Source organism: Canis lupus, chromosome 3, assembly GCF_003254725.2.
Source record: "Canis lupus dingo isolate Sandy chromosome 3, ASM325472v2, whole genome shotgun sequence".
NCBI lineage: Eukaryota > Metazoa > Chordata > Mammalia > Carnivora > Canidae > Canis > Canis lupus.
In genome coordinates this window covers 8170069-8184982 of record NC_064245.1, presented here as the reverse complement: position 1 = coordinate 8184982, position 14914 = coordinate 8170069, and the positions used below count along the sequence as shown (strand labels likewise).

The window sequence follows — 14914 nt, the reverse complement described above, 5'->3', positions numbered from 1 at the left end:
TAGGTGTATACCAGCAGGACCAGCCTGGGAACTGCCTTCCAGTTGGTATCCATCCCTGTATCAATGAAGCAGTTATCTAGCTGGCCATTATGATAGTGGGAATGACCAGCTGGTCAAGCATAGGCCATTAACTTTGAACACATTGATAGAGACATAAATTTCCCGGGAAATCATATTGAAAGATAAAATGGTCAGCTTCTTTTAAGTATATTCTGATATACCTCAGGACTGATTATGTGAACCACTGATTAGTTTATAGTTTTATTTTGTTAAAAGGTTTGATGATGCCCTTAATGTATTTTAAGGTAATAATAAATATGATCACTCTAAATCTGTAACTACTATACCTTTATGAATAGTGTATTTAAAGGCCTAAGGTCCGGTTTGTTTTTCTTTAAGTTGGCTTCTATTTTTACTAAATCTTTAGGAGTGTGCTATTTCAAGAGAGATAAATATTTTGGTGGGATTGCTTGACTGGCAGTACATTGTTTGCTATATCGATAGAGTTTTCCATATTGTCCTGAGTTGTATTATGACCAGTTTTTTTTTTCTTTTTTTCTTTTTTTATCTACATGATTTCTTTGCTATTTGAGAGACTTAACCTTATGGTCATAGAAATTCATTATAATGGGAAGCAGATTCTTAAGAAAATAAAATTTGTGCCTGTATTCCAGCTGTTAAAATTTGAAATTCCATTTCAAATGCTGAAAAAAAATGTTTCAAAAGAGCCATCTTCCAGAAAGTAATTCACATAATCCCTCTATTTAGGAATAAATATTGAATTCAGTAGAATCAAGTAAATAGTAGTAAACTTGATAACACATAAAGCATTTAATACTTGTGTAGTGCTTAGTAGTTATGCAGCACATTTCATCGTCAAAATGCCTTAGCAACAGTAAGTTAGGTTTCTTGTCAATACTCCTATAAAGAGATAGGCAAGCATTACTAACAGGAATCTGTCTCACTTAAATCCCTAGCACCTATTTGGGTCTACCATTTTATATTTATTTGTTCCCAGAAGAAAATCTAACTGCTTGTGTAATAAAAATTCATGTTATTTACCTCCACCACTGATTTCTTTGGACAGCTGGTTCTGCAAGCCTGCCTCTGTGTGGTTTCCTAAGTCATGCGACACAAACTCAAAGGCCATGACATACTGTACCTGTCAGAGCCTGTACCCAGTAAATGATTCCTAATAATCTCGACAGAACATTGGTAATTCCCTTGAAACATAAATGTTCTTCCTGATTACTGGAGCCCATTTCAAATGATTTAGGTTAAGATTTTAGTTCTTTTTTTGCTGAATGACAGAGTTACTATTTTTGCTTTTATTTTTCTTGTTGGGAAGAGTGTTTAAATTTGGATCTTTTAGCCCTATTTTTCCCCTGACTTTCCAAGTATAATTTCACAGTGTCTGCCATCTGAAGATGTTCTAGTACTCTGAAACTTTACTCAAAGATGATGTATAAGTACATTCAGAATGAACAGTGCAATATTAGAAAAATTTAAGAAAGAATTTTAAGTTTATCCATTGATAAAGCTGAACCTGAAACACTAACAAGGACTTATGTCTCTATGGCGCTTTTGTCATTTCAGAATTTGCTCAGATTATTGTGTTTCTCAAGGTAGCCATTTGATAGTGCGTTTATCAATTACCCCTTATTGGTACAGGAAGAAACCAAAATTCAGAAATGTGAAATGAATCCCTAAAATGGGACTTAAAACCACAACTTCTGATTTCAAGTGCAAGTCTCTACTCCCAATTTTACACCAGTGGTTTCCACCTTTTGACTCAGAGTCCACTGGAGGAGGGAGATTGGGGTGGAGCCTGGAATCACTGTTTGGAAGCAGGCGTTGTGTGATGTGACATTTCATGTCTTATGTGTACTATTGGTTTTAGTTATATGGGGGATAAAATACAAATTCACTGAGAAGCATTACTGAATCAGTAATGGTTTATTTAGCCTTTATGTATTTTCTTAATAAACAAATACCAGACTTACTGTCTCTATCAAGTGTAGCCTGGAGTTTAATAGCTGCTATCTCTGAAATCAGCCATTGTCGATGTCAAGCAAGTTCCTTGACCTCGCCATGCCTCTATTTCCTCATCTGTAAAATGGAGATAATGCTCTAGTTCAAAGCATATTGTAAAAATTAAGTGAAATAAATAATACATGAGAAGTACTTAAAACACTGTCTAGCATATAGCAAGTGCTCAGTAATTGTTAAATATTATTTTTATCATTGAAAGTGTCATTATGATCATGGGTAGGTCCATAGAATGTTGTGATTTTAGAAAGAGGTTTTCTTACTTCAAAGATGGGAACCAGTTTTCCTTCTGATACTGTTGTGGGCCTCTTTATTTTGGTTAAAATTGGCCAATACAATTGGGCTATTTCACATTTTTCTGTGACTTAAAAACTCAACTTTAAGTTACAACATGACTCGAGATTAGAACATAGGACTTCCACAATGGAGAGAGAAGGCAAACAAAATCAAATGGGTGTGCTCAGGCCTCACATCCTTGGAGTAGGACCACCAGGACTCCACCCAGAGTGTTCTTTGCAGCCTGGAAGATCATGGGTCTCATCCTTTTTTAGCTTTCATTTTCAGGTCCAGAGTGTAGTGCAAATCACTATGGGAAATCTTGTAAAGAAGATTAAAAATGGGGGAAGAGCAAACTGGCCTCTAAGCATCTTGCTAAAATAAACCACTTCTTCCTAAGCTCAAGACAGCAAGAAAGAGTTTAAGAGCATTGAAATAAATTCACCACCTGTTTGTACAGCAGAATCAAAGAGTTCTAGCAAACATAAGAATGCTTTGATCCTTTGCAACCAGAAGAAAATTATGAAGCTCTTCATTGATAGTTCATGAAGAGTTTGGGGACACTGATCAAAGAAAACTATTATTATAGACTGGAAATTAAAATAACCTGAATATAAGCTACTTCGGTACATTATACTTCTTTCAATGGTGAATTGCATATTTAAAAATTCAAAGGCCCTGCTTACGATTAAGTTAAATGTTATTGTGACTTCTATGCCATAATATAAAAAAAAAACCACTAAAATGTTTTTAAGCAACTGTGTTCCTCTTGTTAGTGGCTTTCCAGTTACATAGTTGAGATGGGCTGACGGGGGCAGTGTGTAGTGGAGATTTGATAGAATCCCTCCAGGTTATTGTAAACTCAATTGAGCAGAATTATATAAATGAGAGAATGTTTTGGCATTGTTTTATAATCTTTATGAAAAATTCCCATAAGTTTTTCAATCGTATAATAGCATTATATGATTACAGAGTCCACTTTTTCAATATTGTAATTATAGAGCTGAGAGGCTTGAAGAGAAAGATAGCCAGACTTATGGAAGGGAACAGGATATGTTTGTGGGTATTTTATTGTGAGGACTTGGACATTTGAAATGGAAAACATGAGAATCATTTGGAGATTTGGTTCTGCTCTGGGAGAAAATGCTTCTGTGTGAGTATCACAAGAAGCAGAAAGATAAAGTTAAGTGTATTTTTTGAATGAGGATCTGGATATTTTCCTGTAGATTTTTTACTTATCAAGAAAAAAGAATACTTAATTTAAATGTATTTTTAGCATGTTCTGGCTCTGAGCCAGACTTCATGAGTAGTTAATAGCTCCTGCCTCTGAAGTCATCAGGAAGCATTTAACAAAATATGTAGTAAAGCGCTTTCGAAATAAGCAGGCTTAAGGATGTGGAATCAAAGAGGGAAAAAAAAAAAAATCCCTACAAAAGAGGACATCTCATTAAAAAAATGTGTTGATTATTGCAAGAAAGACAGGAGGAGAGGCAGATCCCAACCTTGAGACCAATTCCTTCTAAGCCCAAAGCCCAGCACTAGATATTTGCACTTAACTAGGGCTACCCTCCCAACCCCCATTCTATGCCAGCTTCCTCTTAAGAAGGTGAGAAAATAATAGTGCAAAGACCCACAAAGGAAGCAGTACAAGAGTAGGGGCAAAACACCTTTCAGAAGCAAAATCAGCGGGTCTTTCGGTGATCCACACTTTATTGAAAAACACCAGACAGTGGAGATTTAGTTGGTCTTGTCTTGGGTATTCATTTCAAACTAGTTTCTGAGAAACTTCGCTGAAGAGGAAGAAGAGAGTTTGTTAATTTTTGAAGTGACCTACTGTGGAGATAGCCTGTAATCTTAGGCCTGCATCTCTGATTTACACCAGGAGTTCGGACAGAAATCACTGAGGGCTCTTCACCTTGCTAAGTGTCTCTGCAAGACAAGGCTGACACCCTGTTCCCTGTCACTCAGCAGGAATGTCTAAAGGAAAAAAGTGGTGATAGCTGCAGAAGTGCTTTGTGCTCTTTTTCTGAAACTAAATTCTACATGCTGTTCTGAGCTCATAAATAAGTAAGATACCTGCTAGGCCAATGAGTAGCATACAAAGGAGCTGTTGTACGTCTCTGGCATCATCAGCAATGCCTTGCTCTGCGGGGCACTAGTGTCTTAAGAACTTCCCAGTTCAGTCCTTAGAACTAAAAGATGTGTGCTGATTGGAACTCAGGGATCTGTTTTATCTTATATTAAAGCATGCCAGCACTGACTTCAGATACATGTGTTATGAAGTAACATTTGTATTAGTCAAAGCTGAGAAATTTAATTAAGAATAATGTCTCTTGTTTTTTTTTTCCCCATGGAAGTATTTACAGGACTGAGCGATTTGATGACTAATGAACATATTTAAAGGGCATCTGGTACTGATCATGGAAACCAAAAAATAAAGTAAAATTTGTTCCTGTTGGCAACTTGCTATTCCAGTAGAATCATATGCTGAATGGTACTCCCGAGATTTTTTTAACATAAATATTCTATAGTTACCCAGCCAATTTTCACTTGCAAGGGGAAAATACTTCAAATTGGCTACATATTAAAAAAATGAGTCCCAAATAAATCCACGTGCAGAAAATACCACTCAATTTGGTATGCCTTGGTAATGAAGAGATCCTTAAAAAAGAAGGAAGGAAGGAAGGAAGGAAGGAAGGAAGGAAGGAAGGAAGGAAGGAAGGAAGGAAGGAAAGGAAAGGAAAGAAAAGAAAAAGAAAGAAAGGAAGGAAAAGAAAAAAGCAACTACTATGTGTATATCAGAAAATGGCAAAATCTATGCTATGTGTAGGGTGAGGTGTACCTTCTTGCAGAGAAAGGGTATACCTCTGGGGCGCCAACACAGACGATTTGAGGGTACCATTAGTAATGATAATGAGCAAGGCTGGACAGGTGTTAAAAACAAAACAAAATAAAGACCTCAATGAATACACAGACAACAACTGTACCTTGTGCTGGGTGGCAGTTAAAATAACCACTCCTAACTCTGGAAAACAAACAAGGGGTGGTGGAAAGGGAGGTGGATGGGGGGTGGGGGTGACTGGGTGATGGGCACTGAGGGGGGGGCACTTGAAGGGATGAGCACTGGGTGTTATGCTATATGTTGGCAAATTGAACTCCAATTAAAAAATATGTAAAAAAAATAAAATAAAAAAATAAAAATAAAATTAAAAAAATAACTACTCTTGTCCTCAGGATCTGGGATAATAGGGAGCAGTGGGGACTGTGGCAATCTGCAGACTGCTGGCCCTGCCTAAAAAGGAAGACACTACTTGGCTCAGTTAATTGTTGCCATATGGAAATGTGGGTCCAATGATGCCAGATTTTACAGTTCTTCAGAAGACACTTTTTACGTGAAAGCTTTTCATTTTGAAATGTTTTCTCAGAATTCAGATTCAGTTGGGAAAAGTTCATGCAAGCCAAACAAAACCTACACTGGGGCCAGATTTGGACGTTAGTCATAAATCTTCAATTTGTCCTTCCTGAATTAGCTGAGTAATATTAGTAGGCTTGCAGAGGAAATATGAATGCTTCCTAATATGTGAATGAAAAAAAAAAAAAAGACTAGGTTACCTTGATAACTGAATAGTTAAGTGTGGCGTCAAATTGCCCGTGTTAAATCCCAGCTACGTACCCTGGGCAAATTACCAGTTCTCTTTGTGTCCAGCTTCTACTTTGTAGAATGGGAATGATAATGGTGTGAACTTCATTTGAGGATTCAGTTGAGCTTTATTATTAGCACAGTGCCTGTCATGTAATAGTTACTCAAGAAACATTGGCTATTATTTTATAATAAAATGATATTCAGAGGACTTGCCCTTTTGCACTTGAAGAAAACACCACCTGTGAATAGAGAGAGTCTTTTTTATGTTGAAAAACAGGGGCTGAGAGAATATATTCCGGAGTCAACAAGCCAGGATCTGAATCCTTACTCTACTGCTGAGGAACCAGAACAAGTTAATTATTTTTCTAAGGCTTAGGTCCATCATCCATAAAATGGGAATAGTAGCCTGTGCTTCAAAGTCATAAGAATTCAGTGAGATAATATGTATAAAATCAACCCCTGGCACATAGGTCAATAAACATTACTTGCTTTTTTGATTGTTATTTTCGAAGTTCCATATCTGCAAGTTTTTTGGCAATTTATGCCTCATATATATTTGAAGGGAATTGCATGACATTTGATTTACAAATTAAGCTTCATCTTAATGAGCCATATGACAACACTGATCCTCAACCTAGGTGATTTTTACCTTCCAGAAGACACTTGGTAGTGTTCGAGACATTTTTCTTGTCCACGACTGAAGGAAGTACAGCTGGAATATAGTGGGTAGAGTCTAGAGATGCTGCTGAATGTCCTGTAATGCACAGGCCAGTCCCCTGCAACAAAGAAGTATTTGGCCCAAACTGTTGCTGGTACTGAGCTGGAGAAACCCTGCATTACAGCTATAAAACCACCATAAAATTTAGTTCGTAAGGTGATTGCCAAGAAAGGAGAGTCATTTGTTTTTCAAAGCATCACCTAGCTCAGATAGAAATTAACATGTAAATTGAAATATATAGCTTCACATCCAATAAAATATTTTATAATGCGTATCTACATCCATATGTGTATCTGTATTTTTCTGATTACAAAAAGTAATACAAGCTTGTAAAAATTAAAAGACAGCAAAAGCATATAAATGGAAAGTGAAAGTTTACCTTTCCCCCCCACTTATCCCCGTAGAAAAACCATTGGAAATCCAACGGAGTCATACTACTTCAGATTTATAAATATATGTGTATACTGTTTTATAATGTGATTTCTTTTCTCTTTCTGGACATTCCAGTCCTACAGCTGTTATGTGGGGCTGAGCAGGATAGGCATTCAGGAAGGGCAGCCGGGCATAGGGTGTGGAACGCACCTCGGGTTAGGAGGGCATCAGTGTGGAGCATGGGACGGGATGTGTCATAGTCCAAATGAGGTAAAGAAGGCATCCGTGTGTGGGGACAGCCCACTGTAGGATGTCAGCAAAGTCCAAGGGGGAATGAGGAGCACAAAGACAAAAGCCTCATGTGGGGTTTTGAACCCAGATGGGAGAAAGGGCCAAAAAAGCCAGAAAGTGCTGAAGGGATGATGGGATGTGTCAGAAAGATGCAGAAGCTACCTTCAAGAGGCCGCAACTGAGACAGTTGGAGCATCAAAATAAATAGTGTAAATACATGGAGTTAGTAAGAGATTAAAACCCACTGAATAAAGAAACAATGAGTCCCTAATGGTGTAATAAATAACTGAATAAAATGAAAGTCGACTAAGAATTAGAATATTTAGGGATATTTAGGGGCGCCTGGGTGGCTCAGTGGTTGAGTGTCTGCTGGCGGCTCAGGTTGTGATCCCAGGGTCCTGGGATTGAGTCCCATAGCGGGCTCCCTGCAGGGAGCCTGCTTCTCCCTCTCCCTGTGCCTCTGCTTCTCTCTGTGTGTCTCTCATGAGTAAATAAAATCTTAAAAAAAAAAAGTGAAACATTAAAAAAAAAAAGAATTAGAATATTTATTAAGTCAAAAATGACTTTTCCATCAGAAAAACATTAGCTACCAAGGGAAAAATGATATCTTTATAGTGGAAAAGCCTGGAAGACACCACCTTAATCAAAAGATTAAAATTAACATCAGTAATGGAACAAATCAGAATTGCATGCCACCTCATGAGATGCTGTTGTAGCCAGGCTTTGAGAAGATAATCCTTGCCTCTCGGTTTTCCTGCCCTTGGGTCGCCTTTGTCCACGCTAGTGGGGCTGACCTGGTAACACAGCATGTTATAGAAGTGATGGCATATGACTACAGATGCTAGAGGCTAAAAGACCTTGCTCACTCTGAGGGAAGGCAGCTGCCGTGCTGTGAGGGTCCTTAAGTCGACTTAGAGAGAGGGCTACAGAGTGAAGAGAAGCTGTTTCTGGCAACAGCCAGCGCTGACTCACCAGCCCTGTGAGTAGGCCACCTTGCAAGCAGATCCTTCAGCCCCAGTCAAGCCTTCAGATGACCGTAGCCCTTGCCAACATCTTGATTGCAACCTCATGAGAGAATCACCCAGCCAACCTTTTTCTTGTCCACATGCACAGAGACCATTTGAGGTAATCTTTGTTGTTTTCAACTACTATGTTTTGGGATGATTTGATATGTGGCAAAGGACAACGAATACAGAAAATTGAGAAGAACATAGCATTACTTCTGTGATATTCCTCCCAGAGAGGCATACCCTGAATCTAGTCCTTATGAAACAGAAAACAAATACTAATTAAGAGGCATTCTACAGAAACAACTGGCCTGCAGTCTTAGAGTCAAGGTCAGAAAAGATAAAGACGGAACGAGAAACTTGGAATGAAGGCAACTAGACACGCAACAACTTTACACACAACGCTGGATTCTGAACTAGATTCTTTTGCTATAAGGGATATTGTAAGGCTAGTTGGCAAAGTTTGGAGCCTGAGGATTGGATGGTAGTAATGTGTTAATGGAAATACGTTTATTTTGATGGCTATCTTATGATTGTGTAGTGGAATATAATTTAGGAAATGCACACTGAAGTGTTCAGGGATGATGAAGCACCACATCAGCAACTTACTCTCAAATAGTTACAAAAAAAAATTCTTTGTACTTGGAACATTTCTGTAAGTTTGAGATAGTTTAAACATGTTTTTTTTTTAATTATGGAAGAAGAAAAAACATTATGTCCTCGAATATGACCTTTCCTACAGAAAAGAGACGCATCTTGTCCTTTTTTAAAGCGATGCATAGGATTCAAGTTTTTATATCCAAAAAAAATTTCTTGCCAATCTCCCATTGATGAGCATCTCAATTGATTCCAGTTCTTTGCTATTATGAACAAATGGTTCTTTATTATTATAAACAGTGTCAGTAAATATCACTTTAAACACTTTATCAATTTTTGCCTAAGAATAAATCCCTAGAGTTGAATCGCTATGATATGCAGCCTTTCATCGGTTTAATCATAAGTCATTGTAGGAAACCACATAAAATCGCCTTAAAGGAAGATGAAATTTATCATTTGGTAGTTATTTCCATTGTTTTTTTTTTTTTTCCCTCCCACTAGAAAGTAAAGACTGAGAACTCTCTCTCTTGCTCATCACCATCCCTAGCATTAATATACACTTAGGCACTCAATAAATACTTGTTGCAAGAATAGTAATAGCGAACATGTATTATGTGTCTGATACTGTTCTAAGGATATGAATGCATGCACTTCTTGTAACAGCCCTACAGGTGGTGGGATCATTCATTTTACTTTTGAGGAAATTGAGGCAAAGGGAGGCGAGGCACTTGCCCAGTTTCACAGGGCTATTCAGGGATGGAGCCAGGCGTCCGGGCAGTTTTTCTTTGGCTTACAAGCTCTTAGCCACTATGCTATCTTGATTCTCTCTAGTTGAATAAATGAATTTATGAATTAGTGACCAATATAGTTATTTGATTCTTTGATCAATTACAAATTTCAACTACCTTCTTTTTAAAAAAAAAAACAAAACGAAAATTGAGAGGAATGGAATGCTTGCTTCATGAAAGCCAAATTAGTTTTACGGTCCTCTGTACTAGGCTGTACTTACTACGTAATATTACTGTTCCTGAAAATAATACCTGTACTGCTATCAACTATACATCATCCTTCCTAAGAATTTGTGGATGTAGAAACAATTTTTGCTTTGTATTACAAATGAAATAGTAAATCTGCACTTGCCCACCACTTGGGCTCTATCACTTGGGCTCCTCTGCCCCTGCCATTCCCTGAACCTGAAGTATACACTGCTCATCTCCCATGGTGAAAACCCAACCCTCCTGCTTCCACTGACAACCACTTTACCATTTTCTTTTTCTTACTTTCCTCTTGAAGGTTAAAATGATCTTTTCTTCCTCAAAATCCCAAGTCCTTTATATAGTACTGGAGTGTAGGAATACTACATTCTAAACATAGTTTCTATTAATTGTGTTAAGTCCTCATCTCCCTTAATAGACTATATTCCCTTTCAGTTTAATTCATTTTCTAAAACCCAACAATATTTTGAACAGAATACGATACGACGAAATAGGTTTTTTTGGGTGAGGGAGTGGATTATCTCAAGGAACTGTATTTTGAATTTTTAAAATCCTGAGTCAATTGGCCACTAAGATTTGAATATTGCATATTCCACAATGATCAAGAACTATAACAAATGAAATGGTGACTCATGATTTTTTTTTTTCCTATGGTGATTGGTATTTTGTCTTTAGTTTACAAGGCATGGAGCACCAAGAAGCAAAATTAGCTTTCATTTCATTTCATAGGACCTTCTGTTCAGCTCATGGCTGTAAATATCAACTTTGCTTCTACCCACAACTTCAGTTCTTTATCTCTTAGTGGGTGTTTTAGGGACATCAAAGGTAATAAAATCAATCCGAGATAAGTGGGATATTTTTTTCAAAGGCTAGTGCTTAAGGATGTGTTCCTGTTAGAGAATTTTAATACTAAATTTGTTTCAAGTGTTTGGTCTAATACCGTATCTCCCTGCCAACTGGAAGGACTGTCCTTGAATCCTGTTCTGCATGAAATAATAAAATATAATCCCTTCTTCACATATATTGGAAAAAAAAAGGAAAAGAACTTCAGGGAATGTGAGGTATTGTCATGAGACAGGATTATATTTTGTCGCAAAGGCAATAGTATAGCCTTCAGGCCAGTTGTTTCTCTTCCCCTACAAGGACTTCTTTCCTTTACCCACAGGATTCAGACAAAGTTGAAGGTTTTTGTTGCTGGAAGCTCAAAGAGCAAGCCAAAGACAAAATTCAAACAGATATCATCAGTCTTTTAAAAATGCCATTGCTTATGTAAATTAACTGTGGTCTTTGGGAGCTGGTGGGCCCAAGCACCCTTGGATTGGTTGGATAGTCAGTCATGTGTTATTTGTATTTGATGTAAGGCTTGTTTCTCCTAGAAAGCATTGACCATGAAGTTTTTTTAATTTAATTTAATGTTCATGCTTTTTTTTTTTTTTTGCATATTTGTTTATTTTAGATTAGCCTCAATATACTGTGAATTCCAAAAGATATTTTAGAGGCTAATGTATTATTATGATGCACTTCTGTATGATCTTCCTGATTTTTGGTTTTTACTTTTATTCCCCTGGCTAAGGCATTTATTTGAGATTTCCTCAAATCATGGTTAATTATCATTAGTGATTGAAATAAAACTTTCAGACATATGGTTCTTTGAAACTATTTTCATATTATGAATGATACATCTTAAAATAATATTTTGTAACTAAAAGTCACAAACTTGATAAGTAGCCTGAAGCATATTCCGAAAAATAGTCAAGTCAAAGCGAGCCTATTTCAAAATTTAGCTTCCTTGAATCTTCTAAAATCCTGAGTTCTGCATGGCTTCTCATGTATATTAAATTCTTGATCATACCTTTTGTAGATAAAAAATTCGTTTGGGGGCCGGCCGAGCTGCTTGCTCCCCACTGTTTGTAATTGCATTGCATCCGGAATCTCCAAACTTTTTTCAGCAAAGACTCTCTTTGGGGATGCATGTGCAAGAAATTATTACTTTTGGGTATCCAATAAGGATTTTTAAGTAGGCATTTACATGCCAGATACCACATTAGCTGTAGGTCCTGGACCTGTTTTAAAATCATCCTGAGAATCCCAGAGACCACTTCTTGGGTGATGATCCTTGACCGGGGGAGGGGCCTTTCTCCTTAAATCTGCGGCGCGGCCGGTGCACGAGTGTGAACCCGCCTGTGTTCAGTCTTTTTCGGTTTGGTCACTGTTGAGCGCAAGGGCTCCGTCTCTGCCCCCCTTGGTTGTGGGGTCCCCCCCCCCCCCGCCCCCGCGCCTGAGTCTCTCGCGTGCAGAACTTTGCATTGAGCGGAGGTCCTGAGTGCGGTTTGGGTGCCGGGAGGGGGGAGGGAGGAGGAGGGGGAGGAGGAGCGGGAGGGCGGGAGCGGGGAGCCGGGCAGTGGAGCGCGGGGGGCGCGGGGCGCGGGGCGCAGAGGCGCAGAGGCGCCGCGTGGTAGCCATCCGTTATCCGCTTCTGTTTTGCAGGTTCCGAGCGATGCCCGACGCGGGTGGGAGCGAGAGCCCGCGCGCTCCCCGGCGGGCCTGAGCCCTGAGGGTGGCGCGCGGCCCCGGAGGCGGCCCCGGCCCCGGCCCCGGCCCCGGCCCCCGCGCCCCGCGCCCCGCGCCCCGCGCCCCCGCCGCCGCCATGGGCCGCCCCCCGCGCCCGCTGCTGCTGCTGCTGCTGCTGCTCCTGCTCCTCGGCCTCGCCCGCGCCCTCGGCTTCCGGGGCCCGCTCTCCGTGTGGAAGAGGTGGGTGCCCGCGGCTCCCCCGACACCCCCCACCCCGGCGCACCCCCGACCCCGGACCCCGACCCCGAGCCCGAGCAGACCTCGAGCAGACCGCGGACCCCGAGCCCGAGCAGACCTCGAGCCCGGACCCTGACGCCGAGCAGACCCTGGACCCCCGACCCCGAGCAGACCCTGGACCCCCGACCCCGACCCCGAGCAGACCCCGAGCCCGAGCCCGAGCAGACCTTGAGCCCGGACCCTGACGCCGAGCAGACCCTGGACCCCCGACCCCGAGCAGATCTCGGACCCCGAGCCCGAGCCCGAGCAGACCCCGACCCCGACCCCGAGCAGACCCTGGACCCCCGACCCCGAGCAGGACCCCGAGCCCGAGCGGACCCCGACCCCGAGCCCGGACCCCGAGCAGACCTCGAGCCCGAGCCTGACCCCGGACCCCGACCCCGAGCCCACCCCGGACTCCGAGCCCGAGCACACCCCGAGCCCGGACCCCGAGCCGACCCCGAGCCCGACCCCGGACCCCAACCCCGAGCCCACCCCGCACCCCGAGCCGAGCCCGAGCCCGGACAGACCCCGACCCCGAGGAGCCCAGACCCCGACCCCGCCCCCCACCCCCCGACCGAACCCAGGACCCGGAGGAGCCTGGGCCCCGACCTGGACCCCGAGCAGACCCCCGACCTCGACCCCGAGCCCGAGCCCGAGGAGCCCAGACCCTGACAACCCCCCCCCCCCCGACCAACCCGGGACCCGGAGGAGCCCGGACCCCGACCCCGACCCCGACCCCGAGGAGCCCGCCCCGCCCCCAGCCGCGTCCTGCGGCCCGCGCCAGCATCCTGGACTTTCGGGGCTCCCCCTGGCGCCCCCCGGAGCCGTACCCCGTACCCCGTACCCCGTGGGGAGCCCCTTGCAGAGCGGCCCGCCCTGCGGAGCCCAGCTGCCCGGCCGTCCCGAAAACTCCCATTAAAGTTGCGGTTTCCCGCGCTGTCCGCTCCCTGCTGGGTCCTTCAGGCCCGAAGCAGCTCCAGGGATGAAACAGCGACACCGATACGCGGTGGGGGAAGGCGATGGGGGGCCCGGGAGAGCTGGGAGGGACCCCTGAGCGGGGCGCACGCTCCTCCTTAGCACCCTATTAAGTATTCATGTGCTTGGACATTTGTAATTCACACAGCAGGCCCCCGCCCCCCCGCCCCCCCAGCTCTGCCTCCTAGCGATATTGTGGGTGTTTTGTTTCTGGTTAGTGATGCTGGACACTTAGGAAATAGTTATAAAAATCTCCCTGGGCTTTGGTTAAGGTTTATGCCATTAGAAAACTGGCATGCCTGTGTTAATTTCTAATTTACCAATATTGCATTTTCATCTATTTGATGAAATAGAAGTTTTAAATATGATGAATCGAGTTTTAAATAGAGCCTGCCTGCTTGCTTTGGTGATATTTTGCTTCCAAGTTGGGCATACGTGGCTCCTAGACTAGAAAATGCAATTCTGAGGGTTTAGAACATTATATAGTCATTGTATCTTGTAGAGATGTGTTTGGATCTAAAGCGATAATCTTTCATCTAAAGGTCTTAGGATTCTTTTTTTTTTTTTTTCCTTCTCGTGTTAAGATTCCATTATGTAAGTTCAAGGATATTGAAACGTTCCTCTTTTTTAAGGTTTAAGGAAAATACCAGGTCATTTTCCAATGAATGTCTTGGTACCACCAGACCAGTAATTCCTATTGATTCATCAGATTTTGCATTGGATATTCACATGCCTGGAGTTACACCTAAACAGGTGAGAGGAATTTTCTATTTCCTTATCCCTTGTTCTGTGTACTGTGATTGAAGTGGGGAAACTGCATTTACCGGAGTAGTAACTTCTTTGAAAGTACGCACTTGCTTTCAGGACTCCTCAGATAGGACCAGAATAATTGAATTTCTATAAAGAGGAGTAACTCTTTCAAGGTAAATCTTTCCTTTTAAATTTCTTGTTAAAACATTTACTCATACTATTATTTGTGTTTTGAAATGGAACCTTGGAAATCCATGTTTTGGAACTCTCAGTGGACTAATAGCCTTTGTAATACGGCGCGTAAGGATGTATTAAAATATGAAAAATTATTCTAATAAAGGGAAATGATATTGAGCAGCTGCATCTGAGAAATACCCTTCTATCGCAGTCACAAATTGAGAAATAAAAGCACGTGTTTACTGCCAAGAATTTGACAAACAAAACATTGCAC

The 14914-nt window shown here is 41.8% G+C and overlaps 2 protein-coding genes across 14 annotated transcripts in view; both read left to right on the top strand.

Annotated features, from left to right (window-relative positions):
• LOC112654113 (collagen alpha-2(IV) chain-like) overlaps positions 1 to 12547 on the top strand; it is a 125640-nt gene extending 113093 nt beyond the window's left edge. Inside the window, exon 3 of one of the 2 annotated variants that reach the window (XR_003132752.3) lies at positions 12436 to 12469. Coding sequence is in view for 1 of the 2 variants with exons in the window: in XM_025438446.3 (XP_025294231.1) it covers positions 12436 to 12496 (61 nt within the window). In the remaining variant the exon portion in view is untranslated. Of the gene's footprint in view, positions 1 to 12435 lie in introns of both variants that reach the window. The other variant, XM_025438446.3, reaches the window with a different exon arrangement.
• PAM (peptidylglycine alpha-amidating monooxygenase) overlaps positions 12546 to 14914 on the top strand; it is a 150443-nt gene continuing 148074 nt past the window's right edge. For 9 of the 12 annotated variants that reach the window (XM_025438445.3, XM_025438444.3, XM_025438443.3 and 6 more), the window contains exons 1-2: positions 12546 to 12699; positions 14346 to 14466. In XM_025438445.3, coding sequence (XP_025294230.1) covers positions 12596 to 12699; positions 14346 to 14466 — 225 coding nt within the window. In that variant the 5' untranslated portion in view covers positions 12546 to 12595. The remainder of the gene's footprint in view (positions 12700 to 14345; positions 14467 to 14914) is intronic. The other 3 variants (XM_025438441.3, XM_025438440.3, XM_025438439.3) reach the window with 1 other exon arrangement.